The 15,389-nt window shown below is 36.8% G+C and overlaps 2 protein-coding genes across 3 annotated transcripts; both read left to right on the top strand.

Annotated features, from left to right (window-relative positions):
• The first annotated feature begins 2,367 nt into the window (after window positions 1-2,367).
• LOC110108264 (VQ motif-containing protein 22) lies at window positions 2,368-3,110 on the top strand. Its single transcript, XM_020838835.2, has one exon. It carries the CDS (start codon window positions 2,439-2,441, stop codon window positions 2,892-2,894), a length of 456 nt encoding a protein of 151 aa, XP_020694494.1. The 5' UTR covers window positions 2,368-2,438; the 3' UTR covers window positions 2,895-3,110.
• A 1,674-nt stretch (window positions 3,111-4,784) lies between these two features.
• Window positions 4,785-8,524, top strand: LOC110108261 (small RNA-binding protein 11, chloroplastic). Of its 2 annotated transcripts, XM_020838832.2 has the most exons (5): window positions 4,786-5,053; window positions 7,464-7,532; window positions 7,631-7,737; window positions 7,965-8,104; window positions 8,231-8,524. In XM_020838832.2, exons 1-4 carry the CDS (start codon window positions 4,903-4,905, stop codon window positions 8,082-8,084), a joined length of 447 nt encoding a protein of 148 aa, XP_020694491.1. In that variant the 5' UTR covers window positions 4,786-4,902; the 3' UTR covers window positions 8,085-8,104; window positions 8,231-8,524. The 2 variants fall into 2 exon arrangements, with proteins under 2 accessions (XP_020694490.1, XP_020694491.1); XM_020838831.2 differs by having other exon boundaries at window positions 4,785-5,053; window positions 7,965-8,524.
• Window positions 8,525-15,389: the final 6,865 nt, after the last annotated feature.

A 15,389-nucleotide genomic window follows, 5' to 3' on the forward strand; every position in this document is an offset into this window, starting at 1 on the left:
GAAAATATATTTCTTTTAATGGTAATAGATATTTTATAATAAAATCTCATAAGATATAAATATAATTATGTAAATTATTTAGTTTTACATATATATGATATAAATCGTTTTATATTTTTAAATCAGGAGCTCTAAAAATTATAAAAAAAATCATAAAATAACCAATCAGGAGCTCTAAAAATTATAAAAAATTCATAAAATAACCCATCATATTTAGAAAATTTTGATGAAATCGATTTGTAAAATGAACACCTAACAATCCCAAAAATCCTCACTTATACCGACATACATTGATATCTTAAAAATTTGCACCAATGCCTAGAAAAAAAATAGTACAATTAAAGTACAACAATATTTATGTTATGATGAAGACGGTTAATGATTTCGACTTATAATGACTCCATAAAAAAATATTTAACTGGGTCAAAATATGAGTTTTTATAATTGTCGCCCAACAACGCTAGCGTCTTCCTCCGAGGAAGGGCATCATTTCTAATCAACGACAAACACTAGTGAAATCATTTCAACTGGGTGGACCGATAGATTTTCCCATTTTCAAGTTTTTTCATATAAAAATTTGATGTCTCTTATATCTGTTGCACCTACAACTCTTAATGTGTGTGTTGGATCTTCATACAAAGTAAGGACGTTAAACTGTTTATATCTCTCTATCTCTACGAATGTTCTAGCACACAACAAGATGTATTTGTTATAGTTTTTGAATTTTACTTTGTTCTATTATGACTATTATATTGCTCTTTACTAAGTTATAAATATTGCATTACACTCTATTGTGCTATAACTATTAGATTGATCTATGTTGAGTTGCATTATAGCTATTAGCTTATGCTATATTGTATACATATGCCTTATAATCTCTAATATTTTAGCTCTTTTGATCACTTTCAACAACAATATTTGAATATGATTTAAACCATGTTAATGCCATTTTCTATGGACTTTAAATAGGTAATCTAAGATCAAAATAGAGATTATTTTGGCATGAAATAAACTTTTGGGCATATTCGTCCAAAAATACAAAGAAGCGACATATTTCTCTAATTACAACTATTATAAGCATATAAAGTAAAAAAGTGCCTTTCATTAAGTAGCATCCAAAATTTAACACTAAGGCTTCGTTTGGGACGGCTTTTTTACTGCTTTCTAAAATGGTGTTTTAGAATAATTTTTTTTTTTATTTTAGTATTAAAACTCCGTTTTAGAAAGTAATAAAAAAACCGTCCCAAACGAAACCTAAGGCTTAATTTGGGACACCTTTCTTACTGTTTTGTTTTTCATATCATAATCATAATTTTTGTTTGACCACTACTTTTTCACCGTTTTCAAAATTTTTGTTGTTGTTAAGCTATTTTCTGTACTAGCTTTCAAAACAACTGCTTTCTCCGAGTAACTTTACAACAATCATTATAAAAAAAGCTACAACCATCTCAAACAATCTTAATTAAAAGATATAAATCATATATATGATAAATGACGGACATTTGATTATATGTCTCGTATAACCAAATCGAAGAAATATTCTTATTCTTTGTTTAGGGTTTAGAAATATATATATGTGAATGCTCATTTCAGCTCAAATTAACTAGATTAAAATAAAATTCAAATAAGAATTTTGCATGATCGAGGAAGCAACTTTACTAAGTGTATTATGTTAGGGGCTCGCAGAGAAGATTGGGGCCTGTTAGGAGAATATGATAATTTCATTAATTTAGGCTACATTTGAAGTTTTTTTTTTTTTTTTGCTTTCTAAAATAATCTCAGAATTTTTTAACTAAAATATAAGTTTAAAAAATAAGTAAAAAAAGGCTGCTCAAAACTTTTAATCATGATATGTGTTACTTATTTACGAGAAATTATTCCGTGCGGAGTCCATACGGTAAAGAACAGTTCGGATATGAATGTACACAGCAATTGTATCTATTGTATATATAAGAAAATCAAATTATATATATAATTATAGTCAATATATAGATTATGTACACTCCATACCGGAGTAATTTATCCTTCTTTACGATGCAAAATTTTTCTTACACCATCTATATCCTCTTAGACTGGGCGAATTATTACGTCGTCCGGACACCCAATTCAAATGTGCCACATCATTCAAATACATTGGGTTCCGATGTATTTTGATGATGTGGCCCATCTGAATTAGTGTTTGGACGAATCCGGACACCGGACGTAATAATTTGCCGCACACACATTCCCACCCCACGTGCCACCCACCCCGAGTCCCCGACTTCCACCACTTTACGCCACGTGGACCTACCAGTGTCCGTCAGCGCTCACTCGCACAATTTATTTTTTGACCCGGCGGAACACTTCACCTCCCTCCCTTTCATAAACACCCCCATCTTGGCTTTCATTTTTGCTGCAACTTCCAAGCTCCAGTTGCCTCTCCCCATCCACCGCCACCTATGGCCGACGGCAGCCCAAAACCAGCCTGCTGGGCCCAACTCTACCACAGAACCACCTCGGTTGCCGTTAACTCCGACCCCACCACAGACGTCGGGCGGTCCACGAAGCCTCCCCGAAAACGCTCCCGAGCTTCCCGCAGAACCCCCACCACTCTCCTCAACACTGACGCCTCTAACTTCCGCACCATGGTGCAACAATTCACCGGCGTCCCGTCCGCTCCTTACATCCCCGGTGGACCATCAACCATCAACCTCGGATTCGGGTTCGGGCTTGGGCTCGGGCTCGATAACCCTATCCAACAAACCACTACCGCTCAGCCGAGTTTCGGCGGGCTTCATCAGCAGCAGTACTTCAATAACTTCGCGCCAGCCGACCAGTTCGCCATGAACTACGAAAACATAGATAATGAGATCTTTCAAGGGATGAATAGCACGATGAGATCTTTCACGGGATGAATGGCACGATGTTGGCGGGGCTGCCGCCTGCCGGAGTTGCTTGATGGGATCGCCGGCGGAAGCCAGCGGTAATGGAGTACGGGCAGAGTGAGGGGTGCTTTATGTGAGGAGCAGGTGGGAGTTTCAGGGAACTAGTTTAGTTACAGTTCTGCATACAGTTAATGCGATTTGTGTCGGCTTACACAGTTTTATGTTATGGAATCTTATCTTTTTACATATTGAATGGTTTAGATCTTTTTTTTTTTAATAATTTGTTCTGCTAAATTTCCATGGTGGAAGAGATCAGAGTGGGCTTCTCTGCTTTTGAAATTTTTAGGAGTTTTTGATGGGCCAGAAGGAGAGAACTGAGAAGAAGAGGGTGACAGGGAAGTCAGGAAGAGGGGAGGAAGAAGGTGGCGTCTGCTTGCTAATTTATTCGTTAATTAGTCAACGGTCAACTTTGACAAAGGATTACTTTGAGGCAGCTTTAGCCCTTTTAGTAGAAGCAGAGTAATTGATGGGAAAATACTATTATTTTAATTATTTTAATTTTGAAAAAAATTCTTTTAGATAATAAATTTTAGTATATCTGATCATGATTTTTTTAAATACTAAGAAAATTGTTACAAAATGTAATTATGATAGAAATATAAAATTTGTGAAAAAATTATTCCAAACAAATACTTAGATATTGTTTGGAACGACCGCAAATTTTAATAAAGATGATTATAAAATTATTATTGAAAAAGTATTTTTTTTTTAATGTTGTTTTAGAAAATAACTTCCTAATATAATAATTTCATGGAATAAGTGAAAAATCAAATAAAAATTATTAATGTGATATGAAAAATAAAGCAGTAGAAAAGTTACCCCAAACGAAACCTTAGGTTCGTTTTGTGATTGTTTTCTTAATTAATTTTTAAAATAATTTTTTAATACAAAAAATTATTGAAAACAGAAAAAAAATAGTGGCAAAAAGCTATCTAAAGCAATTTTTTTATTTATAAAAAATTATTGAACTTGAAAATTTTATATTAAAAAGCTGTCTTAGAAAGTAATTAATGAGAGAAATTATTACGTGCATAATCCGAACAATCCAAATTTATGAGGGTACACAGAAATACATAGTAACACATTTTATGTCCATACTCAGCACCTAATAATCTTCCTCAAATAAAACCTTTAGGTTGACCCATCATTTTAGCAAGACTCTCAAAGCATATCTTGAGCCGGTGAGAGCATTGTTGTCGAGGATAAGGTTATCGAGAGCAGAGCTGCGGCTGAAATCGATAGGGATCTCACCTTCAAGGAGGTTCTGCCACATGATCAGATCCCTGAGGAAAGGAAGAGTAGTTATGGAGGAAGGGATCTTCCTGGTGAGGTAATTAAAGCTGAGGTCGATGGAAACAAGATTCGAGCAGTTGCTCAGAGTTGCTAGAAGCCAGTGAAGAGATTGCTATGCAAATGAATCTCCCTTAAGCTGCTGCCAAATCTAAGGGGGATGAAGCCAGATAAAGCATTGGAGCTGAAATCAAGATTTTCCAGCTTGGTGAGGTTAAAAAGGGATTTGGGTAGCTCGCCGGAGAAATTGTTGAATGAGAGCTGCAGGATCCTTAGATCAGAGATCTCAGAGAGCGTTTCAACAGGGATCTCACCTGAGAGATTATTAAAAGAAGCGAACGAGGGCGGAGAGGGCGGAGTTGCGACGTCTGCTGTGACAGGAGCGAACGGAGTGGTTTTTTTATTAAGTTAAAGGTTTTGAGGTGGTATATTAGTAAATATGTAACTTTAGGTGTTTAATAGGTAAATATGATAGTTTTAAGTGTTATACATGTAAAAACCCTAAAAAAAAAGTTAAAAAAAATAAAATAAAATTTAAGATTAAATTAACAACAATAGTTTCGGGGTATTCTTTCACAGAAGTGAAACTACGCTTGCTTGTGTTGCATAACGCGCGACGCAACCAAACGGCAGAAATTATATAGCGTTGCAGTCTTCGCTTGCAACTTCAAGATCCGAACTGAGTGAAATGTTGGGAGCTTTCTCGCAGATTTCCACTGCGAAGCCTCTCCTTATTTCATCATCATCTTCTTCTTCTCTTTCGTCTCCCTCGGGGAAGGGAAGGTGCTTGAATACTTCGTCCCGAAACTTCCCTCTCGCGAGCAGAATCTTCGTCAGGAGTAAGCCCCAATCGGCCCCTCCACTCAAACATTACTGAATTTAGACCCTTCTCTTTTGCTATGCTGAACAAATTATCAAATGATTTTTTTATATTTCGTTCATAATTTACATCTCGCTTAAGAATTTGAGAGCGCTTGTTTTTTGTCTTCAGCAAGTTTAACCTTACAAACCCTAAAATTTGTTTTTTGTTTTTTGTTTTTTGTTTTGTTTATAACATCCAATTCTTATTTCTGAATATGTATTGGTTAATATAGATCCATAGCTGCTCTCTCTCGGCGAAATGAAAATGGTAAAATGGATGTGTTGCAAATCAAATAAACATAATTAAGAATAATTATAGCGGCATATATAAAAATAAGTCAGTTGAAAATGGGTTTAAATGCTTTGACATGTATAACAAATCATATATTACATCTATTAGATGACCAAATAAAATATTTGCCAAAAAATTAGGAATAAAGGGCAAACTTAAGGTAAAATACTTAGAAATTTTAAGAATAATATGCGAATAGTAGATTTAAATATTTAATAGTTCAGGCAACTCTCAATAAGAACAAGTGGAAAAAAGAATTCCTAAAATCAACCCAAATAGCTTGGATAACACTAATGGTGATAATATTGGCTCTTTCTATAGTTGTAGAATCTGCAAGAAATACCTACAAATGTTATGTAGTTTCTTTGTCCTGTTTCTTTTCCATTTGTTTCTTGGATATGATTAAATAATATAGCTGCAATATGGCATGGGGGATTAAAAGGAGTTCTGCTATGAATGGAATGGAAATTCATTTGCACCAATAGGATCACATGAACGGTGATTTGAAAAGATGAATTTTTTTGGAAATAATAGAATACAGATATTACTAGAATAGACTAAGTCTGTAGTACATAGATAAATATATTTGTATAATGGCTTAATTTAGTGCATGGAACTCCTGCCATTGTGGGGTTTAGATTGGCTCAACTTATGTACCCTAAGCACTGCATAGGTTCTTCAGAATTGGTTTAGCAAATTTATTTGATGTCAAAACAAGAGCCACATGGTTGATCTAATATTTTTCAAGTAGATTGTGATCTTCTAAATACATGATATAAATTTTTTTCATAATCACCTAGAATAAGGCAATCAAAATATTGAAAGATACTAAAGCTAGACAGTTTGATGCCTTAAAAATAAATTAAAGGAGTCACATTTTGTTCGTGGAGGAGTTTGATATATGGTGACTATTGGACTGATATCAAGTGTTAATGCCCAACTTTAGTCTTTCTTTGGTTCACTTCCCATCAAGTGGTATCAAAGCTAATGATTTGATTAAATACGAGTAGTTCATGAAGTTTATTGCCTAATCCCTTAAAAATTTATTCACATCCTCAATTTCTATCGATACCCAATACTCTACCTATCTCATGTGACACCGATTGAATGGAAATACATAAGAGCAAGAATCCCTATAACATAGAACAACTACATAAATCTTTAACAACTACAAATCCAAGATGGGATAATATAAAATAACAATATTGCACAAAGCTTTTAACGCTAAAAAGTCTTTCTCATACTCGGTAAAAATTAACCTCACCGAAGCGACCCAAGGCCCTCCTTGAAACTTCACCGGTGCTTCTATAGTGGCAGACGACCTTTTGCATTGTTTCTTCATGGGCTTAAACTGCAACGATCGTTCTTGTATCTAATAACATGGAAGAGATGGTAGATTAGTTGAAGAACCCACGGCCACCTATAAGAAAAACTAGATAATTTTTTGTGGATCACTGTTCCCATGGAAAAGAAGTAATCTGTAGAAACTAAAAACCAGATAAATGCTTCTTGCATTAAATGACTCATTCTTGATTCATCAGCCAATGTCTTTGGACTTCTTGGATTCTTGTTGTCACCTTATTTCTCTCAATCGCAAGTGATTCTATCTAAACCTTTCCTGGAAGATGTCTAAGGTGGGATGGACTGAAAATAGCCATGCCTGGAAGAGTTTCATGGTGGACTGGGCTGAAACAGCCCTCAGCGGCAAGGCCGCGGCAAGGCACAGCCACGGCCTTGCCTTACAAGACTGCTGGACGGACACTCATGGAAGGGTTCACGCTGGACTGGATAAAGCATTGCAGATCTCTTACCTCCATCTTATAGAATTTTCCCTTAAGTTTGAGGGAGACTTTTCTATCACACAACAAGCTTGATGCATTCCTCCACTTCAACCATCCAACTTGAATTCTGTATGATGCATCAGTATCAAAATCTATCACCATTCAGGCGGAGAAAAGCTGAGAATTTTCTACTGCCATTTGTCCTCTCTAATGCCATGCTCTATGTTCTATTTTGCTAGCATTAATATGTGCACAATGATAATTGTGGGATGTACACCTCTTTCAACTTCATTAATGCGTAATTCGTTTTTACAGATCTTTCATACTCCATTAGTGAAGCCTCACTTATCAAATTATTCTCAAGGTTCGGGCATATTATTGATAGTATGTTTTTCAACTTTCATCTTTTGAATAGCATTTTGTGTTATAATATCCTCACATCCCATAAATAAACACTTTATCTACACTCCGATTTCTGGCAGTTGAGATTCCACGACATGAAGAATCCAAACATTCAAAAGGTTATGCATTCATACAATACTGTAGCCAGGAAGATGCCATTCTAGCTGTAGAAGAGATAGATCGCAAGGTATGGCACCTAAACTTTTGTTCAATTTTTCTCCTCAGATGTCTGTAAAATAGTGACCAATAACAATAAGCTCCTTTATTTTTTATTTTTGAAGACAAATTAAGCTATTTTTAAAAATATTCAAAATAAGTTCTAGATTTTTTTTGAGAGATCACATTTTCTAAATGAAAATCGCCCTAGATATTGCCCGCTGCCATTAGTTCTCAATGCAATTTGTTTTTTTCTAGTGGATCAATGGAAGACTTGTTTATGCGGAGATAGCAAAACCCTTGCATGGTATTGCTTATCCAAAGACCTCAGGCCCTCCTTTACAGCAGAGTTCTGTATCAAATGAATCAAGAAATTAGGAGGAAGAGGCTGCACAGAGGTATTGCTTTTTGCTCAAATTTTGATGTAGCTAGGTGACAAAAACTTGCTGGATGGTTTCTTACAATCTCTTATAAAAATTTTATGTTTTGAATTTTGGCTGTTTTCTTGCCCGGTGTTCTGAAAGGATAAGGATCTGTAGTGGAGTATGTTAGACTAGTCTATTGGACCGGTCCAACCGGTCTACACGGGACCGGCCCAGCGCAATAGAGGTGGAATTTCTCCGCCTCCTGTGCATGCCACGAGATCAGCGGGGGCTTTTTTGGAAGGTTTTTTTGAGGGAATTGCGAGGGAATTTTGAATGTAGGGACTGTTTAGGGATTTCCTTTTGATTTATATGCATTAAATAGTTTGTTTTCCTAGGGTTAGGGCATCTTGAATTTGGTTGAAATTTGAGATCTCCTAAATTTAGGTTTTCTTTGGGCTCTAGCTGCGTCTAGAGATTTGGGAGAGATTGATCCTCCTCTCGAATTGAGGATCAACTGTATCTTGCTATTTTCCGTTTCTATTTCCTCAAATAATACAAATTTTCTACTGCTTTCTTGATTTTGTGTGTATTCTTGTGGAGGATTTTCACGGTTTTTCAAAGATTTGATAGGAAATACTTGAAATCTACGAGTGCTTCCTCTCAGAGTAATGCAGCTGGTGTTGTAGTTTATAAGGTGAAATTTTGGTGTTGAGACTACATATTTTCTTTTTGCTCCCTTGATCATTTACTAGCTTTGTTTCTAGGCTTGGTTTAGTACAGTTAGGATGATATGCAGATGATGTTTATACTCTTTTGCTTTTGATCATTTTGTAAGCATTGGTTGGGTCTAGGCTTTATTTGTTATAGCTGTTGATGCTGTATTTTTAGTGTTGCATGAAATAAAACAATCATGTTATCATATATAATTATCAGTTGCTTTCACTTTTCTACAGTGTATTCATATTGGTACAGGATGTTAGGGGTCTAAAGTTTTTTGATGCAATGCAATGAATGAAATTAGGAAAGAAACCTGATGGTTTGTACATCATAAATCACTAAATATTGTAATAACTTATTTAATCGAAATTAAAAATAAAAAAGAGAACTTTTATTTAATCATAATTGTTTCATTGAATAGCTCAGAACCTTCATTTATAGAAAAGATTACAGGTTAATAGAGCCACACAAATGCAGGATTAGTAGAAAGAGCCGGACATGCAAACTAACCCAAGGTTAGAAGGCCAAATTCCATCTTCCAAGAAGAACAACATCAAAACATTAGCGCCTAAGGGCATCTCCAGCCGACTCGAACGACATTCGCATATCGCTTGTTTGCAGCTGTCACGAGTCTCCACTCGAATGCCAAATAGAAACGCATGTTGCATTTTCTCTTTGTTGTGAGCAGTGCAATATGTACTGGCGTCGTATTGTTTAAAATACAAAAATGCTGTTCGGTTACCGTTCAGTTGGACGCTCGTGGTTACTGCAAACCGGAGAATGACATTTAGTTGGATATGACCCAAGGAAATTCCCAACTCATGTAAAGTGTAATTGCACTAATTCCCATAATCTCCAACATCAAAAACTTAATGTTGGAATTAACCTAAACTAGAGCAAAACCTATGCTATATCAATTCGTATGAACCAACCTAATACTAGAAATTAAAATATATTCTTCTTTCAAGGCCATCATTACTTTTTTTTTTCTTGGTTGAAGAAATAGCAAAATAAAACAAGTAAGCCAACTAATTAAATTAAATAAAAAATTGTGTTTCTTATGAAGCCATTCATGAATTATGACAAGCAAGTCTATCATATAATAAACAAGATATTAATAAAACTCACCATCAATAGTGGATATCATATCACCATCTAAAATAACCTTAGGAATAAGCTGTGTAGAAGGGCCACAGGGCTAGATGTGAACACACAAGGAAGAGTTGAAAGAAAATATAAGGTTCATGAATAGGGTCAATCATGTTAAAATTTAAAATAATATAACAATTTTTTGAAAAATTTAGTTTATGTGTGCTAGTTTGAATGCATTATTCTACTTTAGAAGGCTTTATCTTTCTCCTATTCAAATTCTTTAAAGGTTTTTAATTGAAGCCTTTCTAAATTTAAACAAACAATGGCTTGTAATTGTTATAGCTATTACTTAGTTTTTTCACAAATGATGTAATGCAAGTCATGTATATGTTATGTGAATCATTGCGCGATAATATTATGCCTAGAATTTATATGGAAGTCGACAATATTTATGCTTTTTAGGTTGATGCCCTATGGCAATCTCAAATCGACTCATGCTAGTAGATTCATTGATAGATGGATTGTACGCATATTTAGGATTTATTTGGGTCAGCTTTCGTACTGCTTCTTAAAGCAGATTTATAGTACAAAAATTTTAAATTTTGTACTAAAAAGCTGGTTTAAGAAACAATAAGAAAGCTATCACATAATATTTTGATTGATAAGTAATTACTTCTATTGTAAATAGTTATAAATTTCCGCATTGTATTTAATTATGGAAAATTGGATTGGTTGAATTTTTTTTGAAATTCTTAATCACAAAAGTGCACACTCAATTCATCCCTTTTTGATGTGCCTTAAACCATCAAGATATGGAAAAGTATAAAACTATATTAAAGTTTGAGCCTTAAGAGTGGTTGAATGATCTATTAGAGGACTGCATATGAGTCCCATTTGATGTACGTGATGGTCTTTTTAATATGCTCATATGGTTTGGACGGGTCATCCATCATATATTCATATGGACCAATGACTATAGTATGAGCATTGTCTACATATGATGTTGGAAGATGGCTATGGCAAATAGCAATGACTTTTTAAAGTCCCAAGGGAGAGTAAGAAAAAGCATACCCCATAGGTGAAACTCTTCTTGGATCAGACATCAAAGTTCATCACCTAGGACATTCTAAGTGTTATTAGTAACGGAGAAATTATTCTGTGCAGAGTCCGGACGGGAACTACTGTGAATGTACATAGTGTAAAATTTTGCATGTAGTTTGGTTTTTTTTTTGTACACAGTGTGTACAAACACTGTGTACACTCACAGTTGGAATGGGAACTTTTCATCTGGACTCCGCACAGAATAATCTCTCTTAATAATGTGTGGCAAAGGTAGATTTATCATATCAGTGAGGGGTTGCAGCTACAAATGTGGCATGAGTCTTACAAGTTGAGTTGATGATACAAAGTATGTTGTCAAGTGATAAAAGTAGAGAATGAACCACGAGATTCGGAGGTCATTGCATGAATATTCTTCAGTTAACAAATCTTGATACATGACAGGATAAAAAGGAGTGTCAAAATTTGGCCCAACCCGGAATTCGACCAGGACCCGACCCGAAAAATTTCGGGTTTGAGTCAACCTATTTGCATTATGGGTCGGGTTTGGATTCAAGTTTTCGACCTGTTTCTAAAATTAGGTCGAGTTTGGGTAGACCCGGAAACTCGAAATCAATATGTTTTGCCCGGGAAATTGAATCGTTGCGTCATGCCATCTGCCAGTTTGTCGTGTCGCATTATGTTACCTTGGCCAGTCAGCCTCACGTCGCCCAGTAGCGTCTGGCCATCACATTGCCCAGTCGCCACAATGCAGGCCGCTCCAATCCTCCAGTGCTCCGCGCCTCTGCCGCTTCACCTCGGCCTTGCCAGTTGCCATGTTGGGTTCGCCGTTCGCTTGACTACGCTAGCCGCTAGGTCCTCCTCGACCTCGACTACAATTGCCGCTAGGTCAGCCACGGCCTCGCCTTGCTCGGTGCTTCGGCTACTCCACCGCTCAACCTCGGCCTTGCCTCGCGTCGCCCAGACCGTGCTACGATGCTAGTTTGCTAGGGTTTGATTCTTCGACCCAACGCAGGCTGCTCTATCTTGGCGGTTCGGGTTGGGTCAACCCGTAACCCGAGCGGGTCATGTTCAGGTTGAAAATCCAGACACATTTGTAAAATCGGGTCGGGTTTGGTTTGACCCGATTAGACCCAGGTCAACTCGAGTTCGACCAAATCCGACCCGCCGACCCGTTTTGACATCCCTAATAAAAAGGGCGATGAATTAGGAAAATCCTCACATATTGACTCCAGCTGGTGGGATTTTTATCCCAGAAGGAGGATCTTGGCTTGAGACTACTCCATGCATTTGATCCCATCTCTTAGGGATGGCCAAAAGAAACCTCCCAAGCCTATCTTTCCCAAATGGGGTGGAGGAAAAATAAAAGTTTAGCTATGTTGTTTTTTTTTTTTTGGGAAAATTTGGGGCTTAAGCCCTTCTATTAAAACCAAAATCAAGGATTACAACTAAAATCTATCAATTACAAGTAAGACCAGTATACCCCCAAAAACAATAGGAAGTAACAAATTATAAAAGGCGGAAAATAGGACTCATAATACAGGACTACACCAAATGATCATATCCATTACAACATTTAAAGCAATCATCTGAATACTGGGTACAAAACCCAGCAGCAGCTGTAGGAGCACCGGTTGCCACAAGGAAACGCACCACAGAAAAACCAAGGACCCTCACAGTGTCCCCACCAGCCATGATCATATCGAGTTCGGTCAGAAAAGCACGCTCTGGTTGCCCATAGACCATCTGAGGAGGTGCTTGGTGTAGTCCATAGCTCATCATCGTCCAAGCCACCAAAAACAACCCAAAAATGGTCTCTAACACAAAAATTGACTGCTGGCAAACTAAAAACCAAGAATATTCCCAAGCCGCAGCATCACGAAGCAGCAGAAAGCCCAAAACATCCAAAAACACCTCCAGATAACCAAAGACAGAGGGCACAAACAGCAAGCTCCAGTTATCCCAAAAAGGCCAAAATTTCACCAAATTTTCCATCCAGAATATCATGATTTTTCCAGCTCTTAACCTTGGCACAAACTGCAGCACAAATATTATCGCATACTTGATTAAGGCTCTTTCTCACGTCAGAAAACCTCCTCTGGTTTCTATCTCTCCATAGGAAATAAGCAATAGCTGAAATAGCAAGAGAAACAAGCTTTTTCTCTAAAACAGCTAAGTTAGCATTGTTCCACATAAAATCATACACCTGAAAAAAGTTTGGTCTTAAGTAGAAGGCATTAGTAGCTGGCAGAAGCTTAGAGAGTACTCCAAAAGTAAAATCGCACCCAAAAAACAAGTGCGAGTGTGTTTCAGGATGCCCCGAACAGAAATTGCAAATGGGACTTACCGGAAGCCCTCTCCTAATCAACAAATCAGCACTCTTAAGTTTCCCAAGAATCGCCATCCAGGCATAGCAAGCAAAACGAATGGCGTGTTTTTTATGCCAAATATACTTATACCAATCCACATTGTTTAAGGAAGAATAAAAATGGGTAGAGAAAAACTTAAAAGCAGGCATAGAAGAACCAACCCACACCAAGTTATCAATATCCTGAATAGGTATACCCAAAATTATGGAACAAATATCAATAGGCCAAGACCTGGGAAGATTCCATCTCCCATTCATAATAATCTCCTTCACACAGCAACCCATCCCAGAGGGGATAAATAAACTCTTACCCAGTGGCTCACCATAGAACCAAGGGTCCCAAAATAAAGAGTAATTACAATCGGTGCCAACTTTGAAGCTAACCATCTCCTTAAAATCAATAGCCTTGCAGCATATAAGTTTCCAAAATTTAGAAGCCGAGGGAGGGGGAGGCTTCCAAGGAGATTCATAATTATTCTTAAACCACCAGCCCATAAGAGACTTAGTATTAATCAATCTCCAAATAAACAAAAAGGCAACAGCATGGTACATCGAATCAAGAGAGGGAATACCAAGCCCCCCCTTGGACTTAGGCGTAGTAACACTCCTCCAAGAAATCATATGCATCTTCTTGTCCGTCAGATTGCCATAGAATAGAAATTTAGAGCAAATCCTCGAAATGAACTTTTGACAGGATTTGGGTAAGATAACACCTCTAATCCAGTATGCAATGGTATTAGCAATCGTGAATTTAATGTATTGAACACGTCCTGCAAAAGAAAGAAACTTAACTTTCCAACCCTCAAGTAGAGCAGAAAGCTTGCTCAGTAGGGGTTGGAAGTGAGAAAACTTGAGTCTTTGAGTAGTGATAGGAATGCCCAGATAGGTGAAAGTATCCTCAAGGTTAGAAATCCCCAAAGAATCATCCAGAATAGTCGAATTGTCAACAGCCTTAGAGAATAAAATTGAGCTCTTAGAAGGGTTAATACAAAGACCTGAGGCATCCTTGAAGGAATTTAGAGTGGCCTTGAGGGAAGCAAGATTAGACATAGAGGCCTCCCCAAAAACAAGTAAATCATCAGCATACATAAAGTAAGACAAACAGAAGTTTTTATGCTTAATCCCATCAAAAGAAGAATTAGGATTAGAGTTGAGGCTATGAGATAAACCATCCATGGCAATACAGAAAAGCAAAGGTGATAAATGACACCCTTGCCGAAGACCAGATGAGGATTTAAAGAAGCCCTCTAATGAACCATTAATGCAAATAGAGAAATAAACATCTGAAATGCAACCATGAATCCATTTGATAAATAATTCAGGAAAGCCTTTACGCCTCAGTCTATCCAAAAGGAATTCCCTAGAAATGGAATCAAAGGCTTTTTTGATATCCAGTTTAGCACAAAAGAACTTGTGATGACCTTTAAAAAGTTTAAGCACTTCCGTGGCCAGAATAATGTTGTCAGTTGAAATCCTATTCGCAATAAAAACCGACTGACTCTCATGAATAATGTGTGGCATAATCTGTTTCAGTCTATTTGCTATAATCTTGGCGATAATCTTATAAAACACATTACAAAGTGAAATCGGCCTAAAATCCGCAAAAGAAGAGGAGTGAGAACCTTTAGGAATCAGAGTAATCACAGTAGCTTTAGCCCCTTTAGGCATACAACCCGAAAGAAAGAAGTATTTCACTGCAAGGCAAAGATGATACCCAATGATGTGCCAAGATTTTTGGTAAAAAGCAAATGAAAAACTGTCCGGTCCAGGTGAGGAATCAGTTTTTCCCGCAAAGACAACTTCTTTAATATCTTTATCAGAAATAGGAGCAACCAGAGAATCAACAAGATGGGAAGGGACCATCTCCCCAACTGGAATATTACCAAAACAATCCACAACAGGAGGTGGAGCATTAAATAACTCAGAATAGTATTCCACAAAGGCATCAGCAATGTCACTATGAGAGGTAAGAGTCCCTTTAGGAGAAATAATCTCCTTAATATTGTTTCTGTTATTCCGGGCTCTAATCTTAGCATAAAGGAAGCCAATATCATCTTCACCTTGAGAGAGCCAATAGGCTTT

This window comes from Dendrobium catenatum, unplaced genomic scaffold (assembly GCF_001605985.2).
Source record: "Dendrobium catenatum unplaced genomic scaffold, ASM160598v2 fragScaff_scaffold_716, whole genome shotgun sequence".
Lineage (NCBI taxonomy): Eukaryota > Viridiplantae > Streptophyta > Magnoliopsida > Asparagales > Orchidaceae > Dendrobium > Dendrobium catenatum.

Coding starts and splice junctions, on each gene's coding strand:
- LOC110108264 (XM_020838835.2), top strand. CDS start 2,439: ATGGCCGACGGCAGCCCAAAACCAGCCTGCTGGGCCCAACTCTACCAC.
- LOC110108261 (XM_020838831.2), top strand. CDS start 4,903: ATGTTGGGAGCTTTCTCGCAGATTTCCACTGCGAAGCCTCTCCTTATT. Junction 7,533..7,630: donor GTTCGGGCATATTATTGATA/GTATGTTTTTCA, acceptor GATTTCTGGCAG/TTGAGATTCCACGACATGAA. Junction 7,738..7,964: donor TAGAAGAGATAGATCGCAAG/GTATGGCACCTA, acceptor GTTTTTTTCTAG/TGGATCAATGGAAGACTTGT.